Raw genomic sequence first — 21,101 nt, forward strand, 5'->3', positions numbered from 1 at the left:
ATCTCGAATACTTCGACGTTAGGGATGTAAGCGCTCCAATGGATGTTGAGGATGGAGCGGAGACAACGCTGGTGGAAGCGTTCTAGGAGCCGTAGGTGGTGCCGGTAGAGGACCCATGATTCGGAGCCGAACAGGAGTGTGGGTATGACAACGGCTCTGTATACGCTTATCTTTGTGAGGTTTTTCAGTTGGTTGTTTTTCCAGACTCTTTTGTGTAGTCTTCCAAAGGCGCTATTTGCCTTGGCGAGTCTGTTGTCTATCTCATTGTCGATCCTTGCATCTGATGAAATGGTGCAGCCGAGATAGGTAAACTGGTTGACCGTTTTGAGTTTTGTGTGCCCGATGGAGATGTGGGGGGGCTGGTAATCATGGTGGGGAGCTGGCTGATGGAGGACCTCAGTTTTCTTCAGGCTGACTTCCAGGCCAAACATTTTGGCAGTTTCCGCAAAGCAGGACGTCAAGCGCTGAAGAGCTGGCTCTGAATGGGCAACTAAAGCGGCATCGTCTGCAAAGAGTAGTTCACGGACAAGTTTCTCTTGTGTCTTGGTGTGAGCTTGCAGGCGCCTCAGATTGAAGAGACTGCCATCCGTGCGGTACCGGATGTAAACAGCGTCTTCATTGTTGGGGTCTTTCATGGCTTGGTTCAGCATCATGCTGAAGAAGATTGAAAAGAGGGTTGGTGCGAGAACACAGCCTTGCTTCACGCCATTGTTAATGGAGAAGGGTTCAGAGAGCTCATTGCTGTATCTGACCCGACCTTGTTGGTTTTCGTGCAGTTGGATAATCATGTTGAGGAACTTTGGGGGACATCCGATGGGCTCTAGTATTTGCCAAAGCCCTTTCCTGCTCACGGTGTCGAAGGCTTTGGTGAGGTCAACAAAGGTGATGTAGAGTCCTTTGTTTTGTTCTCTGCACTTTTCTTGGAGCTGTCTGAGGGCAAAGACCATGTCAGTAGTTCCTCTGTTTGCGCGAAAGCCGCACTGTGATTCTGGGAGAATATTCTCGGCGACACTAGGTATTATTCTATTTAGGAGAATCCTAGCGAAGATTTTGCCTGCAATGGAGAGCAACGTGATTCCCCTGTAGTTTGAGCAGTCTGATTTCTCGCCTTTGTTTTTGTACAGGGTGATGATGGTGGCATCACGAAGATCCTGAGGCAGTTTACCTTGGTCCCAACAAAGCTTGAAAAACTCATGCAGTTTGGCATGCAGAGTTTTGCCGCCAGCCTTCCAGACTTCTGGGGGGATTCCATCCATACCTGCTGCTTTGCCACTTTTCAGTTGTTCGATTGCCTTATATGTCTCATCATGATCTTTACACTTGTTTTAATAAACTTTTGGACTTAGTGCCCTTGAGTTCCTTGAACTATAACAACTGCACCTGTATGAGTGATGAATATGGATCATGATGCTGTCTTCTCTTTTTATATTGAACATTTTATTCAAGTTTTAAGAAAATCCAGAATATAGGACTCAATTAATATAATAATAATAAAAATAATAATAATAACATTGAATATAAAATATGGAAAAACAGTCATAAGGTCCCAGTGCCCCTCCCCAGATTCAAAAGAAAAGGGGACAGACAGCAGGGAATAGAGAGAGAGAAAAAGAAAGAAAATGGAAAAGTAAAAGCAACAGAATCAAGTTTCGACGTCTCAGAGTCACATTATTTTAAAAGTATTAAATTTCTAATAAGGAGTATAATGATTGACTAATATCAAAAATAAACTATACAATCTGGACATATAAGTAATCTTAATAAGGTTACCAAATTTTGACAAAAATACTATATCTATTTCTAAGTCTGCAAAAATCTTCTCTCAAGGGGAATATTAACTTTGCACTTCCATGTTCCATGATCAATATGAAGTAGGGAATCGGATTTCCATGTTACCGCTATACATTTCCTGCCTATTGACAATGCAATTTTAATAAATTTAGATTTACTTCTAGAGAAGTTAACTTTTATAACTGCCAAAATCCTAGAAGAAAAAATTACGGGTCTAGAGGGAATTTTACCACCACAATTTTTGTCAACACTTCCCCCAATTCTATCCAAAAGGATCTTATTTTCATGCATAACCAGGTGAAATGTAAAAAGGTACCAACATCGATACCACACCTAAAACACCCATTAGAAAATTCTCGTGTATTCTTATGTATCTTTTGAGGTGTGAGTTATAATCGGTTCAAAAAATGATAATATATCAGTCTATATTTAGAATTAATTCAGGTAGTTATATTATCTACAAATAGATCTGACCAGCATTGTGGATCAACTACAATGCACAAATCCAATTCCCATCTCTCCCTCGATCTTTGTAGTTCATATTTTGGGCTTTGATCTTGGATCAGAGCATATATATTAGAGTGTAGCACACACACACACACACACACACACACACATACTGTGTGGTAGGTTAAGCTCACTCCTTTATTAGGACTGGAAAGACTGCTTTTATACTGTTCAAGTTCCCGCCGTTTTTGCTGATTGACTGAGTCATCCATATGAATAACAATAGCGGGTGGGAACATCCATCCCCTTCTTCCCCAGCCTGTTTCTGCTGAGTTAGTTGGGCAGCTTGACCAATGCCATTTTAGGGCTGTTGGTCTGATGCTGCCCCAGCTTCTAACCCCACCGGTTCATTGTCCTGGAAGTCGCCTTAGTGATCTCTGTCCGCGTCTGCTGCCACACGATGAGCCGGCCCGATCTCCACAATTGTGGGCTGCCACAAGAGATAAATTTGGTTTCATTCCTCTTTTGAATTAGAATTTCCACGACTAAGCACATTGGTAAAACGATTAATGGTCCCCACTTGTCCCTCAAAAAAGATCACAATTGGAGATAGCTGAAGAATGTGTTATTAGGTCAATTATATTTATTTTTAAGTCATTCAAAAGACTTAAACTGCCTCTGCTGATCAATAACAATCTTCAATGCACGTGATACCATGTTGGTACCAGGTAGCCAAGATTCTATTACCCAAAGTCTTTTTTCTCGTACTTTATCAGTCATTCTCAACTGGCCATATGAGCCCATGTAATCTGTAGATTACAGCATATTCAAAGGGGCCATGGGCTGAAATTATAAAATATATTTTACGTTGTTATGCAGTCGGTAGGAGAGCAGTACAGAAGAAATGAATGAAACTTCACAAGGAAGGGGGGCCCATAAACTTTGAGAAAAGTCCTCAGGGAGCCATGGATAAAAAAATGTTGAGAAGAGCTGTGTTATATTGATCAATGGTGATGACACATAATGTTAGTTGTGCTTCCATGACTTGCAAACATGGAAAAATCCAGTGCCAACATTTGTCCACATTTACTGTTAATTTAATTGTCATGAAGTGACCAAATGAGCCAATCATATTCCGAAAATGCTTCAGAATAATTGGCAATGCAAAGGATTTCTAATGGTTAATGGTGTAAATAGTTAGAAGTCTTCAAATTTTCAAAATAAGATAATCTGATGAGCTTGTGACGTGATGTAAGAGGACTTCTTGAAAATTTCAGTTTATAGAATTTTTGATTTGCCAATGAAATATTTATATTCCTTTTAACAATCCATTTATTAGTATATCTTTCTGAAAAACAACAAAGGAAGCAGCTTTTTCTTTATATTTACCTCTCAGGTTTAATTAATTATGTGAACGGGGTGCTTGTTATTCCAGCGTGAAGCAGCACTGTTAACCTATCTGATATCATGGAACAGCATGACATGAGAAAGGGACTGAAATGCAATGCTAGAAAGTGACCTAACGATTCAGAAACTGTTCAATTTTCTGTCCAATTGGCTCTTTTTGTTATCTATCTTCCTACACACAAGTCATATTCCTGATAATATACTTTTTTTTCCCCCCAAATCATTCCCTGGTTGCTTCTAACCATAAGCCCCTTTCAGACTTGCGTCCCACTAAATTGGCTGTTCAGTGTCCCAGGTTAAGAATGGCGGTTTGGATTTTCACACTTGACCACTCTTAACTGGGACACTGCATGTGTTCACATTTGCAAGAAGCCATCCCCGGGGTTAGGACTGTTCTACCTTCTACCGGTGATGTCGTGATGCTTCGGGCGATGGTGGCCCTGCTCTAAATCTTGATCAATGTATTATGATCTTATATTTGAAAAAAATGAATCATGCCCAATTATAACATAATTAAACTTTATGTACAGCACAGTTTGAGCCCTTCAGTCCCTGTTGCTGTGGTGCTGACCTATATAAACCTTTATAATGGACTGTGGGAAAGTGCTTGCAATAAATAGCAATAGCAGACAATTTTTGAACAGCATGGGAAAGTTGGTAGCACTATCTCTTACAATATAAATACCATGGGGAAAAGCAATGGCGGTCCTGCCCTCCCAGAATTTCCTGTAGCAGAGAAAAGGCTGTATATCTGACTGCATGCACAAAGTACTCATTGAGGGGTTTTTCCTGCCACACAGCATTCTGGGAAGTCAGGTCCCCAATCTCTTTTTCCCACAGTCTTTAAAAATTGTGCACTATAGAGCTACCAAATTTGCCATGCTCTTTAAAAATTGTCCACTATTGTTATTTATTTCCCCTCTCTCTCTCTCTCTCTCTCTCTCTCTCTCTCTCTCTCTCTCACTCACTCTCCCCCCCCCCGCTGTGATTTTCCCACAGCAAAGTTTATACTTTCATTTTAATCTTTTCTTCCTTCACGTTCCTGCACTCATGCAAAAACTTGGGTTATTTCAATCCCACAATGCAATTGCCCATTTCACACTTGCCTGACTGCAAACACTTGATGCCAGCATGCATTGAGAAGATTTTCTTTTACACTAGACACTTTAAAGGCCGATTGGTAGTTAATTCCTGGGTCCACTTGCAAGTGTTAAAGGGGCTATGGATCATTTTTGGACAGAGTTTCAAAATAGGTTTTGATGGTACATTTCCATCTTCTTTACCTGAATAACATCCTGGGTCAACATTTGATTTTAGAGTTTCCCATGCTTCAATGTTTTTAAGGGAATTAAAAGCTTTAAAAAAATGATGCAAGTACTGACCAAAAAAGTTGTTGGCTCATAATTGTCCATCAAATATATGTGGTCTCCAGCAAAATAGTTGAGCATGTGTTTATCCATCATCTGAGGACCATGCCTGTTGTGTGATAAAGACTGCAGTTTTAAAATTAAAATATGGAAAATGAAGTTGATTCTACTCACATCCAACTCAGATAAAAATTAGTCAATATGTTATTTGAAAAAAAAGTTTTGGGACCAGAAAAACATCTAGCCAATTGACAGCTCATAATTACAGCCATCAATCTTCTCACCACTCTCCCCAACACATTCTCCTAGACAGTCAATTCTGAGCAGCATCTAAAAATGTCCCTGTCATCAGGAACTATTGGGCTGTATGGGAACATTCATTCTATGCTCACAGCCCACTGATTAAATTAAGGAAAGTGCTGATTGGCATTTTTAGGTTAAAGCTGAAGTTTGCTTCCTCATCCCTCCAATTACTGTCGAGGGAATGAAATCTGATATTGAGATAAAGTGTGTGGGAGAAATTACATTTCTAGTTGTCATATATCGAGATAAATGTCTTCTGTTGATGGATTTGAAAGCACTGGTTTAGAATTGTATCTACATTACTGCTCAATTTAACCTTAGCCACAAAGAACAGGCTTGGTGGAAGAACTAGGCGAAGGGTAGTATTTGTGCAAGCTTCCATTACTTCATTAAACACATCTACTTTTCCTCTTATTTGACATAATACATTCCATAAAAATCACAACAGTGTGGAAAGCATTAAAAATATTTTTAAAAATTCATATTGCTCCATAAAATGAAATAATTCTATAGAGTTCTCAGGTTTGAATTTGGCATGGAAATTGCACAAGTGTGAGACTATAGGAAAAGAATGTGCACAGTGTCATTGCAGGGATTAGACATAACTGGTAAGACCCAGATTTATTGTAAGTGTCTTCCATGTTGGCCATTCTTTAATATGATTTGTGATTAGAATTGACATTACAAGCAGCCAGGGAATTAAAGGTATTCCATCAATTTCCAATTGAGAAACTTTTACTTCATAAAACTAAATGGATTAGTTCAGGCTATATTATTAAAAAAAATATTGGAGGAAAGCCTGACGAGCAATAAAAAAATTACCTCAAACTCATTAAAACAGTCCTTGGATTCTTTGTTGCCTTAAACTCAGTGGAAGCTTTTTAACACATTATTGATCCCCTCTCATGTTTGACTGGTGACTTACAGATGGACATCATTCAAGTATTAAATGCAAATACCATAGTTCTTCCTAATTTCTTTCTGATATGTGCCTTACAGTGAAATGATTTCTTTGTAATGTAACTTACTTAGGATGATAATGCATTTTTTATCATAGATTGCCATGGAATTATTTCTCATTATAAGATAATTTGACTCTACATATCCACTATTTGGAGAAAGTGGATTCTGTTCAGTTCTCAAAACACAGTTGCTTTCCAAAAATTAGCAATGGCATTCCATACTGAAATGAAAGAATAAACCCTTGTGACAGGTTAAGACCCGAGGAAAACATTACAAAATAAGATGATAATAATAGGTGGAGAACACCAAATATTTTAATTTATCATTCCAGGGTAATCCTAATTACTTCTTCCTTTTATTGCTGAATGGTTCAGTTCCATAATTTTGCAATGATTTTTCTATCCCGTTCTCTAAGCAATTACAATAAACGTGATCGGATGGAAAAATTAGTTCTAACATGAGCAAACAAATAAATTGTTGGAGGAACTCAACAGGTCAGACAGCATCAATGGGTTGAAACGCTCAAGTCAACATTTTGGATCTGGACCTTTTGTTGAGACAAAAATAAGAAGAGCTGACATCACGTTGAGGGAAAAAGAAAATGGAGCGAGGAGAGCTGACGAGAGGACAAGAGGTGATAGGGTATTGGAGAGAAGTAGAGAGATAGATAAAGGGAGAGATCACAAGGGTGGGGTGGGGAGTTAGAGAGACAATTAAGTATGGGAGTAGGGAAAAAAGAGATGAAAGCAGTGGTACTTGATGGAGGTTACCTGAAGTTGGAAATATCCGTGGCCATGTTGTGTGGTATAAAGCTGCCAAGGAGGAATATGATGGGTTGTGTCTCAGTTTACATTTCACTTCACCCTGTCAATGGACAAGGCTGAGGACTCATCCATTGTCAGGGTGAGGCCAGACATAAACCTAAGGAACAGCACAATGAATTTTTCCTGGACATCCCTAAAATGAACAGCATGGACATTGATTTTTCCAACTTTACGTAACCCCGTCCCATCGAGTACCACAGTTTCCTTCTCTTCTTTACCTACTCCTGTTCTTATTTTTCATTCTTTTTTATTCTTTCCATAACTTTTCTTCCAACCCCCACCCCTCCCCTTCCACTTCATATAAGGGCTTATCTCCACCTCACTCCCATACCCTATCACCACTTGGCCCCTTCCAAAGTTCGATCCCACTTTATATCCCTAATAACACCATTTAGTCTTGATAAAGGGCCAAGACATAAAACATTGGCTTGACCATTTCTACCCATGCAATGTGTCTGACCTGCTGAGATCCTTCAGCAATTTTTTGATTGCTCAAGAGTCCAGATTCTGGAGAGTTTGTGCTTCTATAGTTCTAACTTAAGTTCTTAGTACTTTTTACCACTGCCCTATTGTTCCAGAGTTTACTGTAATTTAAATATGTTTTACTGGGTCAACTTATCCTTACCCTTAATAGTTATATATACTTCAAAGTTTTTCAAACTTCTTAACTGAAAAGCTTTGCTATTCTTCTTTCCTTCACCCCCAACACTAGGGGTCAGTCTTGTGATTTTTTTATCTGCAAAGCCTCAAGTGCTCGAGCAGGAACAAAAAAGAAATAAAGAAACAGAAATAATAGACACATTAATATAAATGGAATGGAGAGATATCTATCATGTGCAAGTAGCAGAGTTTTGGTTTTATTTGGACATCACATTTGGTGCAGACATGTGGGCCAAAGGGCCTGTTCCTGTGCTGAACTGTCTCCATTCATTTCGGCAATATTCCTTTGTTTCTTCTTCCCTTGATTTACATTTTCATTTTAATCCTTTGTCCATGTCCTTTGGAAAGTATTTTCACTGCTCTCTATGTGGAAATTTACTTCCTGATTTTACTCTGATTCAGTCTTGCTTTAATGTAAAGATGCTGGGATAGAAATTCCGCATGTGCTTTCACTAAGAATCCAGTACTTTAGTGTCTGCTTGTTGTACAACACCCCCGAAATTAATTTCCACTGATTTGAGTGTCTTCATATTTTCCTACGACAAAGAAAGAAGTCACTTGGCCTATCGAGTCTAGGGCAGCTCAGAGCAATTCTGTCAGTACCATTCGCTCACTTATTTCTCTGTAACCTATTTTATCACATATGCTCAGTAACACACCACCCCCATCCTCTCTCTCCACCTTTATTCTCCCACTAGCCACATATAATTGGGATAATTTACAATGGCCCATTAACCTGTCCAGCCCACTCCACTTTAGGATGTGAGAGGAAACCAGGGCACCCAGAGAAAACAGGTGTTACGATGAGACAGCTGCACTGCCTGTACTGACTTGTGTTCTACTGCTTTGGCTGAATAATTCAGCATGTTGTTGACTGTCGGGTTAATTTTACCATTGAGGCCACGGGTCTTTTTCAACATAAATCACTGATTATTTTGGTATCATTTATGGATTATACATAAACATATTTCCCTTCCTATATGAATTGTTTTTCATATTCTTGTGTAGGTATTTTGTGAAACATTCTGTAATTTGCTACCCCATTTGATTATTCTTTGTGAATTAGAATAGTCCCTTTGAGTCCTGTGTAAATGGAGTCAGTAATAGAGCTTTGATGCTTGAAAGAAAATCTTCAAAGGACGGAATCCTCTGATGGTCACATTTTGGAAAGTTATGTTGCAATAATTTTCTCAAACCAGAAAAAAAAGCAATGTTATTGATCTCAATCATATAACCAAATGCATTTACATTTTAGAAATGATAAAATATTGTACATAATGAAGATAACAAATGATGAACTTCAGAAAATAATCTAAGTAATAGATCATATCCGTTTCTGTTCTTTTCTAATATGGTTCCCATTACAGAAGATTCTTATGACGTTCATAGCATTATCTTTCAAAGTACTATATTACATTAGTATAGATCAGAATCCTTAACCTCCAATTTGAGAAAGTTCCTCATTTAGATATATCCCTTGAGCTCCAGGTATGTCAATCTAGCCTGCAGGAACTGGGCTTGTATATCCAGAAAACTGGAGATTTGCATGCTTGCAGTTGGATACATTTGGAAGTTACTATGCAAGGAAAGACAGCTGTCTAAAATGATTTTGTGTGATTTAACCCTTACACGATTTCAAAATATTGAGGATCGCTCCAGATATTAATTACACATGAGTAACACCAAATTCCATCCATATATTGCAACCACTCCCCAGAGTAAGTTATTGAAGTGAACATGTAGCTATTCTGATCATTCTGATTCTGATTGTTGGGTGAGAATGAATATTTATCTGCAAGGCTCACTAATGATAGAATCTCCTTGAAGGTTTCACATGTGGCTGAATGTTTTGGAAATGCCCAGCATATTAAAAATGTTACATCCTTCATCTACACCTAGAAATTTAGTCATGTTACATTGCTTTCAGCATTATATGAGGAAACCATATTATCTCACATTTCCTGGAATTAAATGTGACAGTTTCTGGCTTGCATTTCCCACAGTGAAAATTTAGTTGAGCATATTGTTGTCACATAAAACTCTTGAATAGATAATATATTTTTTGATTGACCACAGATATCATTGCATAATTCTTTGTGCACTGCCAAGATTATAATTTTGTTGAAAGAAATTAGATCATGGGTCATTGGATCATGTCTGCACAACAATATTTCAATAGCATTTCTCAGTTTGCAACCATGGGGGTTGCAACCAAGGGGGCTCCTAACCTGGGAATGGGTATCTGACTCAGGTATGAGTCATGTAACCTTTAATTTAATTATTTGTTAGCACTTCTTCAGAGTTCCACAGTGCAGAACCCCACCATCCCAAATGCCATATGTTGCTTGGTTCCTATATTCCCTAACCCCCCCCCACTTTCCTGACCCACTTATCACCTTTTCTATGGTTTTGGTCACCCGACCAAGGCTCATCCAAACCCACGGCTGATCATCTTAGCTTCTGACCCCTCTTCCAATCTCCATGATTTCAAGTACTGTACACTCATTATCCCTTACCTCTAATTCCTTGAGTTTGCTGGATCCACTCTCAGGAGCAGACTATTTTCCTTTGCTTGCAACTTTTTTATTTTTAACTTTTAATTAGCACAATCTTCCCTATGAATTTCACAGAACCAATATAACAGTTGCAGATAAATTTCTATGTTTAGGATTAGGATCTTCATGAATGTTATATCTGCCTTATTCAAACTAGAACATTATAGCACAGCATGGGCCCTTCAACACATGACATTGTGCTAGCCTATATAAAACTACTCTACAACAATCTAATCTTTCCATACTTCATGCCAATGACCCACTATTTTTCTTACATTTATGTGCCTAAGTACATTCAAAAGAGTCTTTTGAATGTCTCCATTGTAACGGTCTCCACCAGCACGTCTGGCAATGAATTTGCGGTATCTATTACTCTCTGAACAAAACAACTACCTCTGAAATCTTTTCTAAACATTCCTGCACTCATCTGGTAATTTGTCACCCCCTAAACAAGGTGCTGGCTGTCCACCCGACCAAATGTTATATTGTATACCTCTGTTAAGTCAACTTTCATCCATCATCGCTCAAAGAGAAAAACCCTATCAGCCTTGCTTCATAAGTCATGTTCTCCAATCCAGACAACATCCTGGTAAATCTCCTCTGCACCTTCTTGAAAGCATCTACATCCTTCCTGTTATGAGGCGACCAGAACTGAACACAATTCTCCCTAGTAATTCATGTTCATGTTCTTGAATTCTTCAAACTTTCATTAAACAGTTGTTTTGTAATAATTTACATCAAACCGGCCATCGGTCTGGATGTGGTTATTTAAGGCACTTCCTGTGATCTCAAAGGGAGAAATTGATTTAACAGCAATCATGTTTGCTGACAACTTTTACCACCTTCTTTCTCATAAGTCAGTGGTTACCTTCTTTACTAAATTATTGTGATACGTATAAGAAAGAAGGAAGTGGTTTTCTTCACACCTTATACATGAGCAAAAATTGTAAGTTGGAAGTGCACTTTCATGGTGTATTCATATATAAGGTAACTGTGGCACTACAACCTGCTCTGGTTCCCTGTTTTTGGGAAGAGTAATGATTGTCAAATTATTAGTCAATAATGTCCGAGTTCTTAATTCAAGGACCAGACCTCTTTAATATCACAACTGAAGGTTTAACAATTGTTTTAGAACCTTTTGTCGTTTCAATAAAACCAGTGCTAAGATGGTGTGATGACCTTTTCGTGACATCCTATGGTGATATTTTAAGTGATACCTGGTGTCCACTTCACAGCACATGTCCAACACCACCCAGCACTCATCCCCCTGAAGTCCCAGCTTGTTGGCTCAACGTCTAGTTTTGAGAAAGACAGTGAAGCTGAGCTGAAGACAGACACTTGAATGCATCCGGCGTATGTTCCTACAACATGGAAGTGATCTTTCTAAATTTTCAAGCTTGTTCTTTCAGCTTCAGATTATGTTCTAAAGGTTCAATTTTCCTCTTTATGCCATGTAATAATATCTAAAAATGTATCATATATGATATACTGTACTTCAATTTTTGTTTGCCACAAGAGTCGGCATTTGCATTGCTCATTGGCCCTAACAATAAGAGAAAGAGAAGCAACAAGGAGTCTCTTCAGAGTCACTGGGTGTCCAGGAATTCACCACCAGTGCTCCTGCAGCCTCACAGACTATTGTTTAAACCACTGGTAATCTGAGCTTAAGATCCACACCTTTGCTACAATCAGTGTCCGAGGATACTTCGGAGTCCATCTTGCCCTCAGCACCCCCTGAAATCCTGGTACTGATATCTAGTTCCCATGTGCTGGTCTCCAATATCCCGCAGCCTGCATGGGTCATTCGACCACAAGTCGCCAACAGCCTGTGTGAATTCTTGCAGGTCTGCTGCCACAGTCAACTTCCCTGTCGAATTGTCTCCCTTGCTTCTCCTTCTCAACGGGGAGTGTTCTCCCCATTTCTGGTGCTCTGCTGGTCCTCTGCTCCCGAGATTCTGCAACGCATCGTGATATGCTGTCGGGCATAGACACTGTCATCATGGGCACAGATGGTTGTGGTTGCAGGATGTAAAAATTAACCTTCAACAGGTTATTTAAAACCTGTGCAGAGCCGTGGGCATCAGGGCGATGCAGTAGGAGCCTGCAGAGCAGAACTGTGTCTTCACTCCCCACGTTTCTGGGTCCTCACCAGTGGCAATGTTGCCGTATCACCAGTTCCAGCAGCATCAACATTTTTTACATCAACCTCTGCCAGGAAGAAATGAATGATCCGGTGTTTTAAGCTATTGAGCTGTATTTAACATTTCTACACCCACGGACTTCTTATAGTAAAATGTTTACCTATCCTATGGCAAGTATGGCAAGAGCAAGAGTGCAGGAATGAGATTGGGTGCAAAAGAGGTAATCTATGTGTTGTATCAGCTTTGTGTGTAAGGTCCCAAATGAATACTGTCACATTTGTGGCCCGAAATGTGAAGTTGATAAAACATTAAACACAAGTTTTATCAGGTAAACTTCTCAGTGGCTTTATTCTCCCATTTCCTTTGTTCTCCTGCTTGTGTTCTTATCTCTCTCTCATACCACGTGACTTCCGGTACATCTCGTACAAATTCATTATCATGACAAATACTTCTACTCTTTATTTACCAAGGAGAAGGACGGGGAAGATCATGGGCCGAAGAACCCATTTTCTTTTGCTGTACAACTCTATAATTCCAAAGAGTGAAAGTAAAATTCAAATGAACAAATTAACCTTTAAACATGTAACTATTTTAATGAAGTATCTACCCAGAAAGGCAGTTGAAAGTGGATGTTAGGATAGATCTTCAGATATATATTTTACATATACCTGTAATTGTTTCACTCATTTCTGTGAAACCTGCAATTAATTCACACTATTTCATTTACTCAAGCTGGTTATGACTTCTGCAGGTAAACATGTTTGTGGAGGGGTTCCATGATGCCATTGTTCTTTATGCCAAAGCACTTCAAGATGTTCTGAAGCGAGGATATAGTAAAACCAATGGATCACAAATTGTACAGAAGATGTGGAATACATCCTTTGAAGGTAAAATACTCTTTTATGAGGACTTGCAATGATCTCATAGACAAATGATGCTTTAGATGTATATCAATAAGTTGGAATGGGTGCAAAGGAGATTCACTAGGATGCTGTCCAAACACAGAAATGCAGGAGGAACTCAGCCAGTCTCGCACTGTGCACAGGAGGTAAAGATATATTTGGGCCTGAGCCCTTCCTCAAAGTGTGAGTGAAAAAACACAGATCTGAGTTTCTACAGCACTCTCTGTTTTCACTACAATCACAGCGTCTGCAGATTTTCGTGTTTAACTTCAGTAGAATGTTGCCAGGACTGGAGGGCTTGACTTACAGGAACAGTTGGATAGACTGGGTCTTTCGTCCTCAGGGAAAAGCAGGCTGAGGAGCGACATTATGGACATAGACAAAGTCATGAGGGTCATGGATAAAGTGAAAGCTCAGTCTTTTCCCCACTGTAGAATTTCCTAAAACTAGAGAAGTTAAATTTAAGGTGAGGATGGAAAGATTTCTGAGAGACAATTTTTTTCATTTAGAAAGAGTTTGTTTATGAAATGACCTGCCAGAAGGAACCGTAGTAGAGGGTACAATAATGACATTCAAAAGACATTTAAACAAATCTGTGGATTGGAAGGATTTAGAAGGGTGGCACGGTTAGTGTAGCAGTTAGTCTAGCCTTTACAGTGCTAGCGATTAGGGTTCGAATCCCATGCTCTCTATAAGGAGTTTGTACTTTCTCCCTGTGTCTGCTTGGGTTTTCTCCAGGGGCTCCGGTTTCCTCCCACCCTTCAAAAAGAATGTATAGGTTAATTAAGTTTAAATTGGGCGGAATGGACTCATAAGACTTAATTGGCCTGTTATATGGACTGAATTCAGGCAAATGGATTAGCCATGCCTGCCAACTTTGTTGGGAAGGATGAGTAGGCTGAAGGGCCTGTTCCATGACTCTATGATGCTGGGTCTCTGACTGATGTGTGCAAGGCTCTGAGCAGCCTTGGACACATCATCAGGTTAAATATTAACAAACATTTTAAACTTGGATTCACCAGGTGAAGTTTCATAAATTTAAATTTAACTTTTGACATAGAACACAGTAACAGGCCCTTTCAGCCCACAAGCTTATGCTGTCCAGTACACTCAAATGACCTACAACCCATGGTACATTTTGAATGGTGGGAGGAAACTGGAGTCCCCAGGGAAAACCCACTCATACACAGGGAGAACATACAAACTTCTTACAAACCATGTGGAATCAAACCCTGGTCCCGAGTGCTGGCGCTGTAATAATGTTTAAATTTAAATTTGTACATTTTGAATAGCAGTTGCGCTTACTGCAAACACTAATCGTGGTGCCCCATATTTCACAGAGTGATTCTTAATGTTAATTTAATCAAATTCCTTATTCCATTGTCTTACCAAAGCTTTGATCTTTCATTGCTGAACCCTGAATCTGTCCTATTCCTCAGGCTTACTATTTTTTGGTGACATGATGTCCTTATTAGTTGATATTGCTTCAACACACTTTTGTTGCATTATCATGCTACAAAGAGATCTCTATCTCTTGGAAATTATGTATTCATACTTTAGTGGTTCTCAATCTTTTTCTTTCCACTCATATACCACTTTAAGTATTCCCTATGCCATAGGTGCTCTATGATTAGTAAGGGATTGCTGAAGGTGGTATGTGGGTGGAAAAATAAAGGTTGAGAACCATTGCTTTAAATGGTCATTTATTGGCATAACTTCCAAAGTAATTGGAAAAAAACCAGAAAACCACCGTTTTAATCATATCTAATTGACTAATTATGTGCACGGTTTCATAACTCCAAAGGAAATTGGACAATGACAAAGTGAAATATTTCAGTAACAATTGAGTCTAGAGCAGTGATTCTCAACCTTCCCTTCCCACTCCCATACCACTTTAAGCCATCCCTTACTAATCACAGAGCACTTGTGGCATAGGGATTACTTAAAGTGGTATGGGAGTGGAAAGATAAAGGTTGAGAACCATTGCTTTAAGTGGTCATTTATTGTCATAACTTCCAAAGTAATTTCCTAATTTACTGTGGCCAACTTATGTCTCATGTCTTTTCAGATTTAAAATCATAGTTTCAAATTGTACAAAATAACTGCCAATATTTATGTTTAACTTCAACATATTATGATCATTATTCCCTAAATCCTTGTAACTAAACAGATTACCAATTATCCTTTACTTTTTATACAGTAATATAGCCTTTTCCCTCTTTAATTCAATAGCATACTGATCTTGAACATCATCTCTCTTTGATGCTGCATGAATTTGTCTCCATTTTATTAAAGCTCTTTTGGTTTGCAAGCTTATATTTAAAGTTCTTCATGATTATTGTATAATCCTTTTCACATATATCTCTGACTCCTTGATTTATATCATGCCTTGCATTACCAATATTTCTTTAGGAACCTATGGACAATTCACAAATGTTTTCTGACCCTGAGTACTGCAGAGGTACAAAAAATATTTAATGGGAATTATCAACATGAGACCGTTTTAAAATTAATGGTTTAGGATTTCATAAATGAAATTGGGAAGTGCTTTTTCACATCAAAGTGAATAAATATCTGAACATTCTCAGGCAATGGAATCAGGGCTGGTTGGAAGATTGCGATCTATTTTTGTTTGATGTAGGTATCAGGTGAAATGGACCTTTGAGGATAAGATCCAGAATGCAGTAATTTAAATTCAGAAAAACTCTGAAGAGTAAAAATTATTTCTAAGCCTTGTATATGGCTGGTCTCTGCACCAGATTCTTCTTGCAGGGAAGATTGGTGTAGTTTTTGGGCTACATATCTGCCAGGAGAGACACATATCATTATTGGGATTTAGGCATTTGGAAAAGTAATATTATCTGGCAGATCTGGCTACCTGGAAGTAACCATGTTGTTGAGTTATTCTGTCTAGTTCTTGGTGGTGAACTCTTCAGCAACTGAACTTTGGAAGGGACACAGTTCAAGGCCTGTTTGAGAAACACATCACGGTGTACCAGAGGGAGTGGTGTGGAATTTTCTCTGTCTGTCCAAACATATTTCAGACAAATCTATGTTTGAATTGGCCTGTATTCAGAATCCATTTGCCTAAAAAAAACAAAGACAAAATAATTTTAATGAATCCAATATTAATTATTGGTAAGGCAAATCATGTATTCTTATAGTTGGAATTATCCACCATTCTATTAGCTAAATTAGAAAATAAAATGGTATTTATTATGAACACAGACATTAGAAAACAATAGCAATTTATTTGGGAACGCCAAAAAAAATGTTGGAAGAAGAATGGGATTTCCTGTTGTATATTTCTTCATGAATCTGTTGAATCATCTCTTGTTTCATTTGGATTTGAAGCATTTTTTTAGTTAATTATTTTCTTCATATGGTGCATTCCATTTATCAGGCATTGCAGGCCAGGTGTCAATTGACGCTAATGGAGACAGATATGGAGATTTCTCTGTGATAGCAATGACTGACCCTGCAACTGGGACACACGAGGTATTTAAAATACTGTAATTACTAATCATTGCCACTTTTTGTGATGTAATGATAAATATTTGTACAGGAATTAATTAGCTGTTTATAATGATCTGTTGAATTTACCCTTCACTGGTGGAAGAATCAAAAGTCATTATCATTTTATTTAATGAATTATTTACATTTGTAGATGATTTTATTTAAATGCTTCAAAGTAAATATTGTTGAAAATTAAAGGTTGTTGGAAATATTAATATACATTTTCCCAAATTTGAATGTTATGAATATTATGGCACATAATATTTATGCAGAGAACTAATGCAGACAAACGGAATTAATGCTATTTTTGTATTGTACTGTCATCGGAGAAAGAGGTTTTTCAAGGTGGCCAGAGAGTTTGCAGATTGTGCATTATCCTATATAAGTTATTGCATTGCAACAGCTGTTACAAAACACATTCTTTTCACCTCTTGAATATCAAGCTCCTTTGGTTCCAAAAGCAGTGAGTACTTTTCAATAATATTCATTGTGTGCCATTGGATGGATATACTTTTCTGTTTCCTTAGTAAATCTTACATTATTAAAATTGTCAACTATTTGCCTTTTGGGAAACTCTAACACTGAAGCATTGCACCTGTTGTGGAGCCTTTTAGTTACCTTAAGGTACCAAAGTACTGAAGCTATTGCGCTGTGTACATTGCTAATAATATATGTAGTTCTCTGACAGAGTTGCATTGAATTTGGTGCATCTGAAATTGGCATCTTTCAATTTATAAGTACAAAATGATTCTACAGTATGAAAGCACTTATTTTTCCAAAACCTAACAAATACATTACTTTCTGAAATTTTTGACTCCTTTTGTTGGTGATCCATACTATTTTCCCATCACAGCCATTCTTCCCAATATTGTAGGTAACATAGTTTCTGAAAACAAACTGAAATGTGGAACTAAAATTGTGCTTGTTGGTTTTTAACGTTAATTCCAAATAATAACGCAGAGAGAGGAGGTTATTGTTATATTGGGTATGGTGAATTTCATTGAATAAAGGTCATAAAGTGTGGGGTGAAGAGAATTACATTGATGCAGATCCTTATTTTTCTATGTTTATTTGATTACAGGTAATTGCTAATTACTATGGCTTGAATGGAACCTTTGAACTTAGGCCAAATGTGAGACTTCCTTGGGCAAATGGAATGCCACCTCCAGATGAACCAAGCTGTGGTTTTTCCAAGGACAATACTGCCACCTGTAAATCATGTAATTTTTCTTTCATCATTGAACTCTTCTCTCATTTCTAAAGGATTTGGGAGAATATAGAGTAAAAAGATATATGCACAGGGTCAGGGTTTCCAGCCCATTGTATTTACAACAGCTTAAACCAATCAATTTTATCCAATTTATATTCCCATCAACTTCTAGATATTGCAAGACCTACACATTAAGGGTAGTCTACAGTTGCCAATTAACCTGCCAACCCAAATGTCTTTGGATTGTGGGAGTAAACCCACAGAATCATAAGGAAAATCCTGCACAAAAAGTAGAGGAAGCCAGGATTAAACCTGGGTCACTGCAACTGTGAGGTTAAGGTGTACCAGAAGTGCCACCTAACATAATACTAATCTAATAATACTGATTATATCATATCTAACATCATTCATTTCTAATAAGCAAACTAATAGTAATGAAAAAAAATATCTGCAATAATGACTGATCAGTGAGCAATGCCACATGGTTTCTATTTCTGGGGTTTAAAAGAAAAAAGGGTAACCATAATTTTCATCAGCTTTTGTTGTTTGCAAAATGTTAATTTGGATTTGGAAAAAAAAACTGCTAATGCCACAGCTATTTAAGAATAACAAGAGAGGAGACAAGGAAACTTATAGATGTTACTCTCACACATATAACAATTGGAGCACAGAAACAGGCCATTTTGGCCTTTCTAGTCTGCACAAAACTAAGTACTATCCTCTAGTCTCACCTACCTGCACCCTACCCATAACCCTCCATTCCGCTCCCATCCATAAACCTATCCAATTTTTCCTTAGACAACAAAATTGACCCTGCCACCACTACTTCTCCCGGAAGTTCATTCCACACATGTTGAGAAAGTAGGGAATTTATCACATCATTAGGGAGAACCAATTTACATTACTGAAGGTCTCATGAGCCTGAGTTAATTTATTGAATTTTTTTTGGATTGTAGTTTTAGACAAAGTTCCATCCATTTATAGATACTATTGATGTAGGCTTCAGAAGGTATCTGTAATGTTCCTCGTAAAGAAATGCTTTGTTGAACACAAACACATGAAAATAAAGCTAAATTATTTCCTGAGTTGGTGAATTAGCTGGAATTATAGTTAGATGCTCTAATTATGAGGTTGTCTATAAAATATTTCTAGTGGGGATTTAATGTTTCACTATGTTTATAATTTAACATAAGAATAAAAAGTGACACAGCTGAATCAGGTGGCATTATAAATATTAATAGATGAAATTAATAGGTAACATTGTCATAAGTGGATGTCAAAATGGACAAATGAGAGCCTATCATGCTTAACCCCAAAATGTATCAAAATAATTATCTTATAAATGATGAAATGCATGAAACAATCTAAAAAGACTTAGTTACTTCAAATATAAGGAAGTAACTACAAAAAGACATCAAAGTCTTTAACGTAATGTTGACCTTTATATCTTTTGTATCCTGACCAGCTCAACCCTGCTCAATTTGCCTGCCTCCTAATTGTAAGATGCTAACCAGTTAACCAATCTGAATGATACATCATTCATCGGCTAAATCCCATCATTCTTCCACCACCGTAGACATACTGCAACAAAATTTAAATTTTAAAATTAGACCTATAGCACAAAACAGGTCCTTTTGGCCCACAGGTTTGTACCACCCTATTACACACAATTGACCTACAACCCCCCCCCCCCCCCCCTCACACCGGTACATTTTGAATGGTTGAAGCAAACCAGAGCCCCTGGATAAAAATCACGCCGACACGGAGAAAACGTACAAACTCTTTACAGGCAGCTCAGGATTTGATCCCTGTTCCTGATTTTTGGTGCTGTAATAGCATTGCACTAACTATGTTATTCAGTGTTATAACATATTCAGTACTATGTTAACTGTGCTGCCCCAAAACAATTTCTTTTGCAAATCTCTGCAAAATTTCCATGGTCCTCTAAGGGGTCCAGTCGTGCAGACAGTAGAATGAGATATGTTATGTAGGACTAGATGTTAATATCCCTTATTGCACTCCCGAGACTTGCTGCCTCACCTCTGCAAGGTAGCCAAATGAGGGGTGGCATCTTCTAGGTTATCATGTGGGCACCCTCCTTCCTCAGTGTTTTTCTGATAGACCTACGACACCTCTGGAGGGTAGAGCAGTGAATTTCTATGTCCTGGGCTCGCCCCCTAGATGTCATTCACTCACTCGGGTGCCCAGGAAGTGTGTGTCAATTATGCCATAGTGCTGGTTGGAGCACACCTGCAGCACTCAAAGTACCTTATACCACGATGAATATATTAGTCTCAGAAGATTGATTTAATAATTTTGGCATTTAGCGAACATTCAGCATTTAAGAGATTTCATCTTGTTCATTTCCATTCAGTGATGTATGCCAGTGCCTTTGAGGTCTTTTTTTTTTAATGTGATTTACAGTTTTTTTTACTTTAAATAAAAGCATTTGGATTCCAAAGTTTACACAAACTGGAGTTGTAATCCTTAAGAAAAATTGAGAAGTAAATTGATATGTTGTCCAGTGGAACTGATAGTGTTTAAAGAGGAGGAAGGAGGGGGTGAGTGTATAGGATTAGGAGCAGAGCCCGCAAATTAGAGTTTGGCCTTTCACAAGTAGAGCTGACAAAAACTGGCAAGAATTTTGAACAAGATCATAAACTGCAGTTTTCATGATAAGTTTTTTTTATTAAACAGAGATGTTAAGGATGTGATTGAAAAGCAGATATATGGAATTAAGTGACGGAACAGCCTTGATATGGTTGAATGATGAAAGAGGCTTAAGGGCTAATTAACTGCCTCTTTTTTTTTCCTCATACAAGAGACAATCAGGAATCATTCTGCTTTGATCCTGCTTTGAGTTCATTTGATGGGTTCATTGCAGAGTAATGCTTCAAATTAAACTGGAGTAAAGCTAAATTTGAAATTAATGCATAAGTAATAATGGAAAAATATTTAATACAGTACAGCAGAATATAGTAGGAGGAGTGCATTTTCTGAATATCAGCTTTGTTT

General features: G+C 38.0%; 1 protein-coding gene across 4 annotated transcripts in view; it reads left to right on the forward strand.

The window, feature by feature from the left end:
- npr3 (natriuretic peptide receptor 3) overlaps window positions 1–21,101 on the forward strand; it is a 120,606-nt gene that overhangs the window by 77,571 nt on the left and 21,934 nt on the right. For 3 of the 4 annotated variants that reach the window (XM_069924226.1, XM_069924223.1, XM_069924227.1), the window contains exons 4-6: window positions 13,210–13,345; window positions 16,764–16,858; window positions 17,958–18,096. In XM_069924226.1, coding sequence (XP_069780327.1) covers window positions 13,210–13,345; window positions 16,764–16,858; window positions 17,958–18,096 — 370 coding nt within the window. The remainder of the gene's footprint in view (window positions 1–13,209; window positions 13,346–16,763; window positions 16,859–17,957; window positions 18,097–21,101) is intronic. The other variant, XM_069924225.1, reaches the window with a different exon arrangement.

This window comes from Narcine bancroftii, chromosome 3 (assembly GCF_036971445.1).
Source record: "Narcine bancroftii isolate sNarBan1 chromosome 3, sNarBan1.hap1, whole genome shotgun sequence".
Classification (NCBI taxonomy): domain Eukaryota; kingdom Metazoa; phylum Chordata; class Chondrichthyes; order Torpediniformes; family Narcinidae; genus Narcine; species Narcine bancroftii.